This window comes from Epinephelus fuscoguttatus, linkage group LG8 (assembly GCF_011397635.1).
Source record: "Epinephelus fuscoguttatus linkage group LG8, E.fuscoguttatus.final_Chr_v1".
Taxonomy (NCBI): Eukaryota; Metazoa; Chordata; class Actinopteri; order Perciformes; family Serranidae; genus Epinephelus; species Epinephelus fuscoguttatus.
In genome coordinates, this window is record NC_064759.1 from 6,785,864 (window position 1) to 6,804,805 (window position 18,942).

Sequence of the window (18,942 nt, forward strand, 5' to 3'; positions counted from 1 at the left end):
AGTCAATTCTGTTTTGTGCAACTTTTGTCTGTTTGTTTTGGAGAGGATGAGACCTCTGCAGATAATTCAACTCCTGGTAAAAACCTCTTCAACAGTGTACACTGCAAGGAATTGTAACCAGGAGAAATTTCAAGTGGTTACAGTCCTCATTGCTGGACACTACTAAATCTCCTTAAATCTTATACACCATTCCTTTAATGCTAGTGGGGGCTCCTACTTTCAAGCACTTTGTAATGCTATATATATATATTTATATATATATATATATTTATTTTAAAAGTTTTACACCTTACAGGAGACAAACGCTGCATCAATGCAGAATGACAAAGTGCTTTATCCACTCCTGGTTGCTTGAAATCGCTGTTTACTGTTGCAAAAGCCGCAGCTCCACTTGTACAGATCTCAGATAATAGAGCCCAAACCAAAGGGGAGACAACCTCTCCTCGCTTTTGCTCTCTTGTTTGCAGCTATTGTCCTGTTTGTAAGAAAATCAAGTTACAATCTCTCAGATATATCCATCATCTCACCTCTCTGGCTCGCGTTGGAAGCGTGAGGTGAGTCTGCGGGGATCTTGAAGAATTCTTTTGGTCTTGTGCTTACAGCGTCTTGAAGAGACATCAAGAGAAGCCCCATTGATTTTTTCTCTTTTGGCTTCTCCTAAATTTCTGTACAGAGAGCTAGCAGGGGGTCCTCCCTGTAGGTGCTGTTTCAATAGTGCCACTCAAAAATGGAGTGGGTCAAAACAGATTGCTTCAGTGGGAGGGGGGAGGAGGGGGGGAGAGGAACAAGCCCAGAAAGTTTACAGCAACTTTGTCTCACTTCTTTCTTGAGGTGTTTTCAGAGCACGCAAGTTTGTCAGAGTTTGGTGTGTTTTTCATGAGGCCTTGCCAGCATTTTCTGCTGACGCCGACTTAGAAGTGTAAATTAAAGGAAATTTCAGCGTCCCTCCGTAGTTCATTACTTGAGACTTACAATCTGTTCACAAGGGCCTCTGCAGACTTTATGGCTTAATTGATCTCTGATATATGTAGTTTTTATAGTAATTATTTGTTTATAATAAACACTTTGTTTAAAAGATATATCATTATAGAAGTTAATAAGTTACTTCTCAGGCAGCAGTTTTGTGTTCTTGCAATGTATTTAAATAGTCAGCGTGCAGGTTTATACAGTTTAAAAGGCCACTGTAAAGTTTTAGGTTTAAGAATTTGCTTTAAACTTTGTGAAGTTAACACTGTTGGAGAGAAAAAAAAATCAATTAAAGGAATACTTCACCTGCAAAATGATCCGCTGCCTTACAAACCATTTATAATCTGAAGTTCTGTCAGTGCCTCAGCAGCAGGGTCTCACCCATATTGTTTTAAGATAGAAGTCTGATACAGACTCTTTTGTACTGAAGCTGCTGGTTTTCAATATCTTTAAATATGACCACAGTCAGTATTCATTGTTATTTTAGAGAACTGCACTCTGGTCAGGATGAAAAAAATTTCAGGAATTATCTGCTCATTGTTCAAACCGCTCCTGACACCTCTTAGTGTTCACAAGTGCATCAACATTAGTTGTGGAGAATCTTTTAGTGGGCCGGACCTGATCCCCAGGCCGTATGTTTGACACCTCTGGTCTAAAATATCGTTGTGAAACCTGATCATATTTCTAGTTAGCCCACCCCCATGCACTCTGCGTTCACTTACACTTTCCATTAACATGCCTGTCTATCAGCAAACTGCATCATATGGTCGTTACTCCAAATATACTTTATTCTGTAAATTCACGCTGAACCCGACTGAGATGGTGTTAATATACTGCTGAGTGTCTCCGTCAGTCACACCACGCCAGCGCGTGTAGCATCAACTGTATCACTGTAACACTGAGAACTCCAGTGAGGCTGCACTTTGTGCCCCAGGTCACAGAGAGAGTCGGGAGGAGGGGGTGGGGGGCAGAGAGGGTGAGAAGAAGGTCGAGAGTGACTTACAGAGAGACACAGAGGAAGGAGAGGTGGAGGAAGGGAGAGGGAAAACAACTTGGTTGCCGTGGCGTCGGCAGCATCCTGTAGGTTAGCTGGGAGCTGTGATTACTCACAATGTGTGTTTAATTAATTAGCCTGTGTGGAGATGGCGTGCTGTTCATCAGGGTTTCTGTCAATACCTCTCCATCCCAGGTTCAACCCCGCTGCCACCGCCTGCACACAGCTTCTTTCATCTCATAGAAATCTACTCCAGGGACACGCGATGTGTAACCGCACTGTGTGGGAAGTTGGGGGAGTTAGTTAATGAGGAGTAAGAAGTGTCTCGGATGTAAAATAGTTATACTTCTGTTCAGGCTGTTGAGAAGCTTTACATCTTCTCCAGACATCAGCAGGATATAAATGTGACCCCAGAGCAATAAAACATCATATTTCTATACTGAAAACAGCACATGGTAGAGCTGCAGCAGGCGCTCAACAGTAGTGGAAAAGCACTCTGACACCAGGATGTAGAGTCATTTGAAGAAGGCCCAAACTGTAGGCTTTAAGTAGGAGGAGCTCAGAATCACTTTCCACAAACTCAACATTGTTCGTAGCACCTGAACTAAAGGTTCAATTCTGTCTTTCAGGACGCCTCCATCGCACATCGTTTCCATGTTATGAGGGAGAAGCACCCTGAGAAGTTCAACAGCAGGTAAGTTTGCTTCTTTGTCAGTGTAGAAGATGTGAGTTATTGACCCAGTGGTTCCCAGCTGCTCTCGTCTCAGCGTCCATACAGTCATCAAGTATTGTAAAGGAGTTACTGCTAATTAAGGCTGCTAATACTGCACACAGCAACTGATTTAAAAAAGGAATCTGACCAAACAAAATATATTTCGTTTCATACTTGTGTTCAACCAGTTGTTGAGTTAACTTCCTTTCAGTCTCTTCTACAACCAGCAAAGACTTAAAACAGACCTACTGCCAAATTGTCCCAGCGCTCACTCGTGGTAGTGCAGCAAAATAAACTCTAGAAAGCATTTTCTCTATTGATCACCATTAAAAAAAGAGAATAAAACTGTTGCCAGGATTCCTCAAAGTGGAAACAAGGTCAGTTATGACTCTTTGCATTATGAGTTTTTACCAATAAAGTTTTATCTTTGAAAAGTTTCCCAGAGTCAAGAAAAGTGCCAAGAGATTTTTTGTGCAATTTTCTTTTAGATGGGCAGTGCTAGCAGGAGAAACACTAGTGAGCATGTGCAGTAAGTAACCAAGAAGCTAGAGAACTTTAACCTATCCCCTCGGCAAGCAAACTGTTGTGTCTTTAAGTCCAGTTCTTATAATCAAATTTACATCCATGCAGCAATTGGAGGTTGTTGTGTGTTGTGTTGTTAGAAAGATGGAAATGATTTATTAAAGTTGTATAAAAGCAGTATACCAGAAATCTCTTCCAATTGGAAGTAAAGACAGCCCACTGTATTATGTTCTATCTGAACTCGTTATCATGTTCAAGATGTGAAAAAAAAGAGGTTGTAAATTTTTCTTGAGACAGATGGAGCCTTCCAGCTCTTTCACTCTACAAAAACTATGTTCTGGTGTGTATTGTATATAAACAGTATATTCTGTATTCACTTATACCCCTTGTCCACCAAAATAAGCACGTTTATGCAGGTTTTTTAAACAAGGGTAAACCTGCTGCTTGTGTTTTTTCTTGGTGACGTTTGACACCACGGAAAGGCCGAAAAACAGGTAAACCGGAGAGAGGAGCATGAAGGCCTATGAAAACTTTATGATGGTTACTTCTTTTCATATATCTCTTACTTTTTAGTCTCTCAAACTCGTTGCAGGCTAATTTGGATCAATGTTTTAGCGCTGCTTGGGCGGAGACGGACAGTATTTACAGTAGTGGGTCGTCATTACATCTTGCCGAAAAAGGAGCTAAAATTAATATGTTCACTCAGGTGTTGTGGTCCAAGATGTTAGCGGGTGTTAGAAGGCTATTCATGCAAAAGGAAAAGGGGCTTTATATTCTAAAACGTAGGAACTGACCTCACAATGTTTTCAGGAGACCAGAGCTGCCCCTTCAGAGTTTTAAATCTTCTACCTTTATTGCCAATGTTGTTAATTTCGTTGACGAAAATTTTTCATCAACATCCTTTTTTACCATGACAAAAACGAGACGATGATGAGCTAAAAACAGAACTTGATAATAAAAGCAAAGACAAAATCGATGCTTAATTTTCGATGACGAGACAAGATGTGACAAAAATGTTCGTGGTGGACTATCAGACATTGAGAGCCGAGAACAGTCGTGTTTAGCTAGCCAGCAAAAACACTCATACCGGAGCAGCATCAGCTGTTGTTGAGTTGTGAGCTGTAATTCAGCAGTAAATAATCAGATGTGTGTGTCTGACTGTGGATGGTGGAGCTGCTGAATGGATGTGTGGAGTTTGTTAGTTGCAGCGGTAGCTGATAGCAGTTAGCTCCGCCTGTTGGCCGCTGAACAGCAGTGGGGAATGACAAAGAAAGTTTAGTTTGAATCACCAACTCTGTGAGAGGACGCGAGTTTAAACCTCGAGACAAACATGTTGCAGATGAAGAAAGAATTCAGACTTTAATCAAGTTATTTCTCTGCTTCTTAACAGTCAGATGGATAAGTCAGAGTTTACAATGAACCTGGGGACAAATCCTAGTTGTCCCACATTAGTTATCTGTCCTGTCAAAGTCTTTGAGCTCAAGAGAGATGCTGAGCTTTTTAAATGATGATCATTGAGTGCGTGTTCGTAAATCAGCCTTTTCACCTGTCAAACACTGCTGGAGAAATGACAGTTTATAAGTGTGCAGAAATTATTTGTCTAAATGAAATTATTGTACATCCTGTCATCTAGATTCTAATTTCTGATACAAAAATTAGCCTCTCTTGATTAGTTTAAAGGTAAAAAACTTATAAAACTAGACTGAAACTAAGAAGGGTGAAAATGTGACTAAAACTAATGAGCATTTTCGTCTCAAGACTAAGACTAAATCTAAAATAGCTGTCAAAATTAATACTCCTGTAGAGGCCTGAGTACGAGGCTGCGTAATCTCCAGGCTCCTTGAATGAAGGTAATGTTCCCTCTTTTTATTTTTAAACCAGCGACCATGATGGAAATAAGTCTACATTTTTAAAAAGGTAAAAAGCAAATATCAGTCTCTTCCAGTCCAAACAAACCTACAGTGAATTTACAGCCTCTCCCTCAGCGTGTCCCCTTCCTGACAGCAGACAGCGTACCTGCTCTGGAGCTCAGCGTGACGGATGGACGGGCCTCATATTTAGCATTTGTGATTACCTCAAGGAGATGCGTTCACCTTTGGAGATGAACAAATGTGGCATCTATGTTTCCATCAATATTTAACGTCTCCCATACGTCTCCACTAGCGCCAGGGAGTAATTGCAGGCCTAATTGAATTTGCTTGGCTAGTTTGACATCATGGATCAGTCAGACTGATGACACACAGCCTCCTAATAATCCCATTTGTACTCATTATCATATTTTACCCTGGTCTTAGTACAACATTTAGCCAACTACCCCTCTGCTGCTTGTTGCTTGAACATGTCGGCGAAGTGGTCCAAAGGGAAGTGACGGTGGTTTCAGATAAACACAGGCCTGTTGTTTAATAGTTACAGATGGTCATGTGGGATGTGGAGAGGCTGTTAAGTTATCTGAATTTTCTGATCGAACAAAGAGGGTGTAACTCCAACATGTGGACACACAGCTTGTACATTTTCCCGCTCCAGTGTTGTTTCTCTCACATTCAGTCACACAGACTGCATCTCTGTTGTTTCACACTGGTTTTTGAGCCTTATGTGAAAAATGATTTAGATATTTTAAGAAAATGATTCCGTCTGTTATTTGAATTCAATGAATAATTCAGGAGGGGGAATGGGTTTAGGATCTCTCTATTACACACTATCCTTGCCAATTCAATAATGCATGATTATAGTTTTTCAAGGTAGCATAGATTTTGTTGGATTTGTCCAAAGGGCTCGTGTCCATTGGAAGCGTATTGCAACTCATCACAGAGTCATTTTCCTGCAGCTGGAAGCTCTTTCTCAGGAACTTTGGTGACAGCGGAGGCAGCGTGTCTTTATTTCACTCTTATCTGCAATTGAAATATGTTTTTGGTGAGAATTAATGAAAAAGAAAATATATTTTTGATGAGTTTTTAACAAGATTTAAGCACCATTAAACTTAGACAGTCACACTGGAAGCTTTTTGTCAAATAAACAAATGATAACCCCAGAATTTAGGTTTTTTCTGTAGAGACAGTGAGAGGTCAAGAGACAGAGACTCAACAATAAATAAATAATAAAAACCACAATGGTAAGGATAATAATTCCAAACATTTTTCAGAAACATCCGACTACCTGCAAAACATAGACGTTAATTTAACTACAGAGCACAATACGAACAAAAGCAAGTTTTCCATCAGATGCAAGTGACAAATAAATAAATAAATAAATAAAGTTATATCTTGAGTTGTAAATTGTGAAGTTATTTTGCATTTAAATCATCTTTTCACACAAAGACGACACAGAACAGAAATCGCATCTTCACATGTGGTATTACACCAAACCAAATTATAATTAACAGCTTTTTAACAGTTACACAACCTCCCTGCTCCTTTTCCAGATGTGGAATGTAATTAATTACTGCTCCACCTGATTCATTTTATCATATATATCCTAACTTTGTGTTTTCTGTCAGAAAGTAGGAACTATCTTCAGAGTTGTCTTTGTTGCTTCCTGCTGCTGTTCACCTCATTTTACAGTAAACAAGGTCGTCTTGAAGCAATATTTGAATGTGTGTAAAACCCTGATGAAAATCTGACCTGCTTCTGAGATATCTGGGTGTGTTCACACTTCACAGTAAAATTCATTATCATGCAGAAAAGAAGCGGCTTGAAATTTAAATGTCTAATTATTCAATGTTTCAAAAGTAGACTCGGAGTGGATTTACCTAATATTGTTTATTTTATAATGTCATTAAAAGGGAGTGAAAAGATGATTGTTACTGTAAAAGGTCTTGTAAAGTAGATTTGGAGCCCTTTTTTTTTTTTTTACAAAAGTTTTATTTCAATGTATGTTATTGAAATAATTATGTATTTTAGTTTGTGATGCTTAAATTTAGTTAATTTCTTGATAAATATTCTACGTTTGCTCAGGATAAAGTATAATCTAACATCAAAAGTATTTACTGAAGCATTTTATGCCCCTTTCTACTAGAAAAAGAATAAAAATCTCCTTCTCATCATGTTCAGCCTGCAAAAAAAATGTCCTTTGGACTAACAGCGCTGTTGACAGAAGAATAAATAATGTATCTGAACAGCATCTTTGCACGTTTTTCAAAGATAAAAGACAGTAATTGTCAAAGGAACAAAAAGTAAAAGAGCAGTCCAACCACTGAAAAACATGGTTCTCAGACACTCAACAATGCAGTTTTTGTTGAAGTATGAATAAAAAACAAAAACAATGATAAAATCACATTTTAAAAAATGAATTAATAAATTAATTAATTTCTACTTTATTTCTCTTGTTTAACTTCTTGGGTGTCCAGGGAGGGTCGGTGTGTGTGCTTAAAGGTTTGTGTGTATGTCTATTTAAAAGAAAAAAACATAAGAATAAAGTTTTAGGGGGGGGGGGAATCACACAAGTATAAACAAAAAGAAAATCTAAGATATAAGGATATAAAGTACTCAACTTTTTTTTTTAAAAAAAGGGATAAAATATAACAAACAAAATATGTAAAAAAAAAAGTGAGATAAATCAGTGGTTGCATAAAGAGACTGAATGTAAAGAGGAATGTACTGTTTTAAATATATATACGTAACAATAGCCACAGAGATTTGTTAAGTAATCGATTAGTCTATTGAAAGAAAATTTACCAGTTATTTTGATAATTTATTAATAGTTTCAGTCATTTTAAAAGTAATAATGTCGAATGTTTGCTGGTTCCAGCTTCTTCAGTGTGAAACTTTTCTGCTTTTCTTCGTCATTTATGACAGTAAATGTGGTTTTATAGACGACACTTTGGGCTCTGGAAAATTTTGATGATCGTTTTTTAATATTTTATCTCCAAAAAAATAATCTTAAAAATAACTGGCAGATTAATCGATAATAAAAGTAATCATTAGTTGCAGCAGTTAGTAATATACATGGAATAAAATGCTCATTTTTATGTATTTATATTGTTATCATGTATTTCTGAAACCTTGCCTTTGCTCTTTAACTGGCCTCAAAGTCAAATTAAATAGCTACTTAACTTGTAAGATTTCCGGACGAATTTAAAAAAGAAAAATGTCAAATGTTGAATTATTAGATTTTAATATCTGACAGCAGTAATGGCTCTTCACTTCCCATATGTACCAAATCTATACGTTTTGTCGCTGGTTTGACCTTAAAGAGACTGAATATTTAATGAGCTCTAATTAACAGCCAAACAACATCATGTAGCTTTTCTTAATTATGAAATGAGGGGATTTTGTTGATGAAATGCAGGGGTCATACACTCTCTCTTCCTCCCTTCATTTCTCTCGTTCTATCCATCTTCTGTATTTGCACCTTGGGGTGATTACCAGGGCGAAGGTGTGAAGATTTGACACTCGGCAGATAGATTCATTTACTGCCACTGCCGGACCTGGAGGTGATAATGAGGTTGAGGATTAAAAGCAGACAATCAGTCGGCCCGTGACGAGGGCCGCGCCACCTCCTCCCCCATCGCCACTCCTCCTCCTCCGCCTTGTTAAAATATACTACTCCCTTTTTTTCACCCCGTTTTTTGCTGATCTCCTATGTAATTACACGCTAATCTCTGACTCTGAGGGAAAGAGACGGATAGTGAGGGGGACGAGGAAAGAGAGGTGGAGGAAGAGAAGGAGAGAAGGTTTAGAAAATTAAGAACTTTGTGCTGTCGTAGTTACATTCTTATATACTGTTCATTTTTATTTTGACAGACATGACTTTACATTTCTTTTTAGGACAGGTTTTATTAACTCAGTGTACAATGTTACAATGTAACTCATGTCCAATAAAGTGACACCAACTGTAGGCACAGTAACGGTAACAAAAGACATAATTTCTGTTTTAACATTTTGACTTCTCGAGCAAAACTGTCACACTTAAGTTCATGTATATCCAAAATAATTAAGCCAACAATTTAATTTTTAAAAGAAACTGGAGATCATTTTGTGCAGGTCTCGATTAGATAGCTAAGCTGCCAGATGCCAGCTGTGTCAGACCATTTTGACCCTTGCGGCTTATTGTACGTGTGCCAAGAAAGCATGACGTCAGCTACCGGAACCCTGGGCATTCTATGGTAACTTCTGAGCAAGATGTGGCAACACATTTCTGCCGTGAAGCCACCGCCAGAAGAGGAAAAAGGAAGATGAACATGTTGGATTTGGACAGGAAGAACAGACAGTTAAACGGAGTACAAATGTCGCACGGCATTTTATTGAAAAATGGAAACTAGACAACACTGACCAGCCGCGGTCATGGCTGACCTACAACCCCCACAATGAGCTGCAGCCTTTGCCGCAAGCACGTCAAAGAAACATGGAGGACAGGGTTGGATTTTCCTAAAGTTGGATTTTCTTACGAAAAACGTCAGGTTATTATTTTTAGTCAAACAAGGCACAATTTTTTTTATTTGGCTGGTGAAAAATATGTTTGGCCGGTAAATTTTTGGAAGTCACTAGCCAATGGCAGATGAGGTAAAAAGTTAATTTTACACCCTGCCCTCTTCTACATTACTCCTGAACAATGAAGTGCCTTTGTGCTTTTGTGTCATATATAGCCATGAACAGAGGAATTATGAGTTTGGGTTGTCCGTCCATCCATCCGTCCCATTCTGATGATCCCGATTTCTCAAGAAGGCCTTGAGAGAATTTGGCACAAACATCCATTTAGACACAGTGATGAACTAATTAGATATTGGTGGTCAAAGGTCAAGGTCATTGTGACCTGGTCTGTCTCATTCTTGTGAATGCCATATCTCAAGAACACCTCGAGAGAATTCCTTCAAGTTTGGCACAAACGTCACTTGGACTCGATAAACTGATTAGATTTTGGTGGTCAAAGGTAACTGTGATTTCACAAAACATGTTTTTGTCCATAACTCAAGACTTCTTCAGCTAACTATGACAAATTTTCACATAAATGTCTGATAGGATAAAATGATGAAGTGATGACATTTTATATCCAAAAGGTCAAAGGTCAACTTCACTGTGACATCATGATGTTCTGCAAAAACACTTTTCTGGCCATTACTCAACAACTCGGGAACAGAAGGGGAGACACTTATCTTGGGTGGCTACCCTAGAAACTGTGTTGATAGTTTAAATCTTCTGTGCTGCCAGGTTGAAGATTTGTGTGAAGCATCCACGTTTTAGAATTTGTAGCTTCTTTGCAGCAACATCCATATTTGAAGCATTGTCTACGGTCATAGCTACATATGAGTCTGGACAGACGTGGGTGTAAACTGTAGCTGCAACTTGACTAGTCTGCGGAGGCATGCAACTGTGAGATGGTAGTATTAGTCGGGTTTTTTTTTCTTGCTGTTTAAAGATGAATCTGTCAATATAGGAGGAATATAGGAATATAGGAGGTGCCCCGTTTTGGCTTAATTTTAATTTTTGCATTTTATCCAATCTACATCAAATATCTGTCAAATTTCATCAAAACTGGCATAATGCTTAAACGCATTGTGCAACTCCAAACAAATTTAGAATAGGGATGGGCAGCACAAGCAAAAACACTATTCGAAAATCATGGCAACTATTCGACAATTTTTTGAATAACCCCCCCCCCCCCCGGTTCCAAAACCAAAATCAAACTCAAAGTAAAGGGTCAACGTCAGCTAGCTTCATAGCTAGCTAGCTAGGGAAGGTACAACCTACTTAGTGTATACACATGCTGCTTTTGCTTTTCACCAATTATTGCAGTGAAACAAAGACCGACCCTGCTGTACAGGAACCAGTGGAGGGAGGCAGGGAAACTTTCTCTGATATTCAACCACCTGTGTGTCATTACAGTGTGTGTAGATGAATAATGTTAAGCTTCCCACCCGTCTGCCGGCAGAAGTCCCAGTGCTTGCGGCATGGGTCGAAGCCAAACACCGCTCATCTGCACACACTGCGATGCCACACAGCTGGTTCAATATCAGCAAAGTTTCCCTTTATATTCATTGTCTTGTGTGGCGATCAGCAGTGATGTGGTGGTTCACTTTTACACTGTGATCTGTAGCCTATAGTTCGGCTTTAGCTTCTAACTATCTTTGTCTTTTTAACCTGTTGTTGCTGCTGAGTCAGTTTGACATCCTGGATATATCCTTCAAACACAGACTGTAGACCCCTCTGTCTGCTTCTCTCTGGAATCACTGTTTCACTTTTCCAAAAATATGATAAAATATTTATTTAATATTTCTTCAGGGAGTGCAGTTAGTGACAGTGTGGGCTACATGCAAACTCTGACAGCTTGACGGGCCATCACAAAAATATTGTAGTTCCCAATGGTGTTAAGATAATACTGATTTAAAGACAACATGAGCTCTATGAGGCAAAACATCTGATATGGGACGTTTCAGCCGCAGCACCAAAGCTGCTGTGGCTTCACCTGCAATGTTTGTTTATTCTGTGGCATCAATCATGGCGCCTTGATGTTCCCATGATATTTGCTCTGCATACCCAGATCTATTTTTGGTCCCGAGACATCTAACACCGTCACGGCGCTCCTCCAGAGCCGCTCTGCCCCCGTGCGCCCACAGGCTCTCGCTGTGCTGTGTAACCATCCTGAGTTAACCTTTCCTGAAGGCACAGGGAAGCCCAGGCATGGAGCACTCTTTAGCATAATGAGTATGTTCATCAAAGCCCTGCGATGTGCTGGATGGAGCCGCCGGAGTCACCAACACACGCACACATCAACACACCTAATGCTAATGTGCGTGTAGGCATGTACGTGTGTGCGTGTTTCCTGCTGAGCTGGGAACAGGGCCACAGGTGATGGCGTTCTAAATTACACATGCACACACACACACACACACACACACACACACACACACACACGCACACATGGTGGACCTCTGTAGCGGCCGCCCTCGGACCTCATTTGAGGATGAAATCGTTTTTGTGACCAAAGTGTCATCTATAATTAATGACCACTTGTGTGTAATTTAGAGGGATCTCACCTGTGGCCCTGTCCTCAGCTCAGTGGGAACACACACACACACACACACACACACACACTGAACACAAACACATAAACTCAAATGAACTCACACACACAACTCAGACAGTAGTAGGGCTGAGCAATATGGAAACAAAATTATATCACAATTCATTAACAAGTTTACTCTGATAATATTAAACTGAAGATCCATTTTTAAAAGATTAAAAAATGTTAATTTAAATGATCATCATGGCTCCCTGATGTCTACATGCGAGCATGATATTATCTTTTAAAAGATCATTTTTTGAAGTCCAGCTGAAATTTAATTACATGTTTGTTTTTCAGTAACTAAAGAGAGACATTTTTATATATTTTTCAACAAGTCCTCCAACTCATATGACCACATTAGTTGTTCAATATGACCCATAGGAGCGTTTCCTAAAAAAGCATCCCTAATGGTTTTATATCTTAATGACAGAAGCGGTTGTATACCAGGGTTTCTAACACATTCATTTATTTGTGGTGGCCCGCCAAGATTAAAACATCTGCAGCCACGTTCTGATGGTCCGTATATTCCGTTCAGATATCACTGCCCTACGTTCATAGTGCAGAGCGTCCTCTGGGCACAGACGGAGCAGCAGAATGCCAGGCACAGTGAAAGGGAAACTTGGCTGTTCATCGTGCTGGGTCTAAGAATTTACTTTCACTCCCAAACAGCTGCTCCTCTCATCCATTGATCTGATCTGATCAGCTGTAATCAGATCAACTGTACAGTAATCCACCCCGCAACTCAAAACTCCACAAACTGCTGCTGTTGAAAAATTAAAAGAGTTTCGTCTGTGCTGCATTCACAGATGCACAAATCCTCTGAATTGACCCTTCACTAAGCCCTGCCCCTTTGTGATGGACCGACAAGCTGTCACAGTAAGCATGGAGCCCACACTGTAACTAACTGCACTCCCTGAAGAAATATTATCATATTTTTGGAAAAATGAGACAGTGATTCCAGAGAGAAGCAGACAGAGGGGTCTACAGTCTGTGTTTGAAGGATATATCCAGGATGTCAAACTGACTCAGCAGCAACAACAGGTTAAAATAAAAAGATAGTCAGAAGCTAAAGCCGAACTATAGGCTACAGATCACAGTGTAAAAGTGAACCACCACATCACTGCTGATCGCCACACAAGACAATGAATATAAAGGGAAACTTTGCTGATATTGAACCAGCTGTGTGGCATCACAGTGTGTGCAGATGAACGGCTTAAATTTCAAAAGGTCAGATGAGATACTAAATGTTGTGGTCCTTATTCTTCAACACCACTGATCCTTTATTTTTTAGTTCATTAGTTAATTTGTCAGTGACAATGAATAAACATTGTTACAGGTGAAAATAACATGAAACAGATGCAATTTCTCGCCATGGCTGTTTTGCACACCCTGTCCCTGGTCAGACTTTTCTGCTTTAAAAGCTTGTAATCTAACAGTACAGGTTTGTTTAGAGATTTCTGACTACGTTCAGACTGCAGGCAAACCACATTTGCTTCTCAAATCAGATCTTTTAGACAGACTGTCAGCAGTCTTTATTTGCAAGTGGTCAGATTGGATTGTGTGTCCAAATATCACCAACCTATCTGCATGGGTTGCTGTGGTAACGAGGTAGGTGTCAGTAACACCTCAGCTATGCTGGTAATGTGGTTTTCCAGTGTGGAAGAATGAGAGATACAGATTTGTCATTATGCCCTCCAGACATTTGTGTAGTCAGGTCGCTGTGCAGAACGCTTTTGTCCACCAGACAAACTCAGTAATTGAGCACTTTGTTAGTCACTGTCGAATTTAGAGCGTCTGCAGTACCAGGACTGGACAGGACATTTTATGTGTGTTTTATGCCTCTGCACCAGAGATGGCCGTGGCCAGAGGCGTTATGTTTTCAGGCTGTCTGTACATAAACCGATCAGCCAAAACATTAAAACCACTGACAGGTGAAGTGAATAACTTTGATTATTTTGTTCCAATGCATTGTTCTGCTGGGAAACCTTTGGTTCTTGCATTCATGTGGATACCACCTGACATGTTCCACCCACTCAAACACCGTGGCACCCCCATGGCAACAGTACCTCCCAAAGGCAGTGGCCCCCCAGCAGGATAATGCACCATGCCACACTGCAAACATGGCTCAGGAATGGCCCAAGGAATGTGACAAAGACCTCAAAGTGTCAACCTGGCCTCCAAATTCCCTAGATCCCAATCTGAATGAGCATCTGTGGCACGTGCCATTAACCCACCTCACAACCCACTGGACTCAATGGATCTGCTGCCAACGCACTGGAGGACACACCCAGAGATCCTGTGTCCATGCCTCGACAGGTCAGAGCCAAGTCCAATACAAGGAGGCCCCACCTTGGTTTAGGGGTACATCTGGGGTACCGGCACATCACAGGAATCCTTGAGCAGATTGGGACCTGGGAAATTTAGAAGCCAGGTCGACACCTTGAGCTTTTTGTCATGCTCCACAGGCCATTTCTAAACAGTTTCTGTAGTGTGTAGTAGTGTGTAGTACGTACCTACATCCCATTCCTGTAAACGCGATATCGCAAGAACGCCTTGAGGGAATTTCTGCAAGTGTTGAGCAAACATCCACTTGGACTCAGCGGTAAAGGTCAAGGTCACTGTGGCATTGTCTGTCTCGTTCTTGTGAACACCATATCTCAAGAACATCCTTTGCGTATTTCTTCAAAATAAAATAAACAATGAACCTCTTAGATTTTGATGATCAAAGGTCACTGTGACCTCACAAAACATGCTTTCAGCCATAACTCAAGAATTCATATTCTAAGTATAACAAAACTTCACACAAATGCCTAATAGGATAAAATGACAGTGATAACATTTTACATCCAAAAGGTCAAAGGTCAACTTCACTTTGACATCATAATGTTCTGCAAAAAAAAAAAAACAATTTTCTGGCCATTACTCAGGAACAGAAGGAGAGACATTTGGTCAGATACCAAATTGGAGACACTAATCTTGGGTGTCCACCTTGAAACTGTGCTGATTATATAGATCTTCTGTTTTTTGTGGTGTTCTGTTTTTTGTGTGGGTTTTTTTAAGCTGTCCAGTCTTTCTAAAATTAAATTGGACACAATCTGGGAATTCCAAAAAAAAACAGATTTAGTCCGAACAAAGTCTCTGATGTTTCTCCAAAACGTGCTTAGTAATATATATAAGTAAGACAGATTAACAGTAAACAGTGAGAAATCAGAAAATCAGGTTCACATGGTCTTTGACTGCAAAAAGTGACACCATTTGTAATTTCAGCTGGATTTTTAATTTGCTAAACTGCTGACCCACTCCTGTTATACCTGATAATGTTGCTTCTGAGTGACAAGGTGGAAGCATGTCAGTGATTGACAACTACAGCGTTCTTTTATGGGCAACTCTCAATACTTAACGGACAATGATAACTTACTCAGTTGCACTGTCACTGTGGAAACACACTGAAATCAGACTAACTTCCCCCTGCAGATGTGGTGCTGGAGGTGTCAGACCTCAGATAAACACGTTGCTGTAACGCCCCGAGCTTTGTAAACAATATGAAATCATTAATTAACAGCATTGCTTTGTTAAGTTCATTTCAGGTGTCAAACAGCTCCCAAAATTAATGGTTCTGCAGTGGAACAGTATACAAATGAGATGCTGTGTTTGATTTCAGCTTTTACATTATTGTAATACATGTTTTTAATTGTTCAGCAGCCCTTCAACAAAACACACGTGTTAGATTCAATTACAGGAATGTCTTTGATATTCAGTAAGAGAGATATCTGTCCAATGGAAGGCAACCAAACACTCCTGCAATTAACACATTAGTTGAGTCAAACCACAGTATTTATTCATGATGAAGTGAAATGTAAAAACAATCAGTTCACTTCTTTGTGTTTTTAGCAGATCAGTTTTTGTATTTGTTCCTGAAGATGTTGGATCTGTTACATTAGTTTCTGCAGTTTTGGTAAAACGGAGAAGAAAAGAAACCTTGGAATCATTGCAGTGCAACAGAAAGAAATACATTTTTCAAACTGCTCGCTGCTTCTCTGAAGGCAAGACGATGCAACTCAGGTCATTTCTCAAACTGCCAGTCGGAGTCGGAGCGCTCCAGGCGGTGTCATGTTAAACAAAACAGTGCATTGATGCAATGCACAAAGAGTTGGTTATGTCAATGCGATATTTATCACCTCTGATCAAGAAGAAATTAGTGTGAAAATAAGGTCGTAGATCATTGTGGGTGAGATTAAGTGTCAGAGGGGAAAAAAATCAATGGTTCTTTGCCTCTGCGTTCAGTGTGGCCAGTAGAAAGTGCATCTAAAGGTGCTGTGGCCTCGGGACAGCAACGCTACACTGAAGCTTATCGCCTCTGACATCCTTTAATATGGTGACCAACCAGAGCAAGGTTGATGAACATGGTGTTTTTTTCAGACTCAGGCTGTTTGAGCTACATGTGTCTTTCTGTTGCTTCAGCACAGTCGCCAAAGAAAATGTTGGCTTTGTACATTTCTGCAAATCATCACTCTGTTACATTTGCACGTTTCGTATCATATCAATGTTTCTGAAGTGAAGTAATATATAAGATGTCATCAGGAGGTGGAGCAGATGATTGATCTGCCAAGCTGCAGACCACTGTTCGAAACCAACAGCAACACTTGTGTTTTGGCAGCCCTTTGCAGCGTTTCCCAGCAGTGTTGACACTCCAAACCTGGGTGTTTTTTACCAACACATCGATGTGTTTCACAGCGCTTTTTCAGCCACCATATCGGAGATTTTCACCAAAGATTCATGACGTTTCCTAGTGGCGTATGAGCCACTGAGCTCATGTGTTTTTCACAGATGCACTGTGACGTTTCCCAGTGGCTTTTGATGCACCAAAGCTGGGTGTTTTTCACTGACACATTGCAGTGTTTCCCAGCAGCGTTTGAGCCACAGAGCGTGGGTGTTTCACATGGATAAATCGCAGTGTTTCCCAGTGACATTTGAGAAACTTAACCTGGGTGTTTTTCACCACTGAATGTGGGTGTTTCTCACAGACATCACATTTCCCAGCCACATTTCACGCTCCAAAACTGGATGTTTTTCACCGTCACATCCTGAAATTCCCAGCGTTGTTTCAGCCACCATACCTGGGTGTTTTTCACAGACGCATCATGGCCTTCAACAACGGTGTTTGAGCCACCGAACCTGGGTGTTTTTCACAAACACATCTCAGCTTGTCCCAGCAATTTACAATATTTCCTAGTGGCGTTTGAGCCACTGAACTTGCAGCTTTGGGCACACCAAACCTGGGTGTTTTTCATTGATACATAGCAGTGTTTGAACCACCGAACCTGGGTGTTTATTGCCAACACATCGTAGTCTGTTTCCCAACAGCACTTGTGGCACTGAATGGGGGTGTTTTTCACAGACATGGCGACTTTATCCAGGTACATTTTATGCTCCAAACCTGGATATCTTTCACTGACACATCTCGGGGTTTCCCCAGCACAGTTTCAGCCAACAGATCTGGGTATTATTCACAGACACATCACAGCTTTACAACGGTGTTTGAGCCACCAACCTGTGTTTTTTCTTGGACACATTGTGGTGTTTCCCAGCAACATTTGAGAAACCAAACCTGGGTGTTTATCACCCACACATCATACCGCGTTTCCCAGCGGCACTTGTGGCACGGAATGGAGTTGTTTTTTTATAGACACATCACAGCGTGTCCCAGTGGCCTTTGTATCACCAAATGTGGGTGTTTTAAGCCAAAACATATTCTTCTCTTAACCATAACCAAGTGAATTTGTGCCTACTAACCACATGTGAAGCAAAGCATTGCTGAAAAATGTAGAGTTTAATCGTATCCGCTACAAAATAGTGTACGAATGTAACATATTGGTGGTTTGCAAAAACGCTCAATACAAACATTTTTCTGGCGTTGGGTTGGTTACTCAGCTCACCTGACTTTTTCCTGGTATGAGGTCTTTCTCTAAAACCCTTTTTGGTTTTGTTTTTTTTGGTTTTGTTTCAGCCACACAGTTTGTATATGTCTTCTTTCAGTTTTGTTTTATGATTTGTTTGTGCAAATAAACGACACCTCAGCGGCTCTGGAAACCTGAGCCACTGTTTTCTTTCGGTACGCCAGCTGTGACTAAGACAGCTGATCTCACATGCACACCACTAAAGTTATTATTGCAGTACACTTTGCATTGATACACTGCAGGTAAAATCACAACAGAGGCTTTGCGGCTACTCAGAGAATTGAAAACCTGCTGCTGAAAACACAAATCGCTCCCACGGGGATATAATGAAGGAACTTCTAAGATGATCCTGGAAAGATGCAGGAGCTGAAGTCAGCCAACAGTTTAAGGAAATGGGCACTTTACATTCACATTTATTGCACTTACCATAAAGTAAAGTCCTCCTAATCTACTTTAAAAGTATCATCTTACTCAGATGGACTCCCTATTAATCGTAGCACGAGCTGGCCACTGTTGAAGACGCTCCTCACAGTCAGTCTGTCAGAGGAGTCCGGTGTTTAGCATCAGTCGGCAGATAACAAATGACAATCCGATCCAGCCAATGAGATGCTCCTAATTACCTAATGAACAGGGACATGAGGTGATTTGTTGCCATGGTGCGCTTGTTAGGTTAAGTGGTGGGAATCGACAGGATGGTCAGATGTTGTCTCTTACTGTATCTGTACTTACAGTGTGTGTCGTTAGCGTCCCGGGTGCAGGTTGTTTCTGCTGCACTGTGAAAAACCCACAGGTCT

The 18,942-nt window shown here is 40.4% G+C and overlaps 1 protein-coding gene across 3 annotated transcripts in view; it reads left to right on the forward strand.

Moving 5' to 3' along the window:
- The window catches only part of dgkb (diacylglycerol kinase, beta), a 127,739-nt gene that overhangs the window by 85,419 nt on the left and 23,378 nt on the right, over positions 1-18,942 (forward strand). For all 3 annotated transcript variants that reach the window (XM_049583322.1, XM_049583321.1, XM_049583324.1), the window contains one exon: positions 2,590-2,654. In XM_049583322.1, coding sequence (XP_049439279.1) covers positions 2,590-2,654 — 65 coding nt within the window. The remainder of the gene's footprint in view (positions 1-2,589; positions 2,655-18,942) is intronic.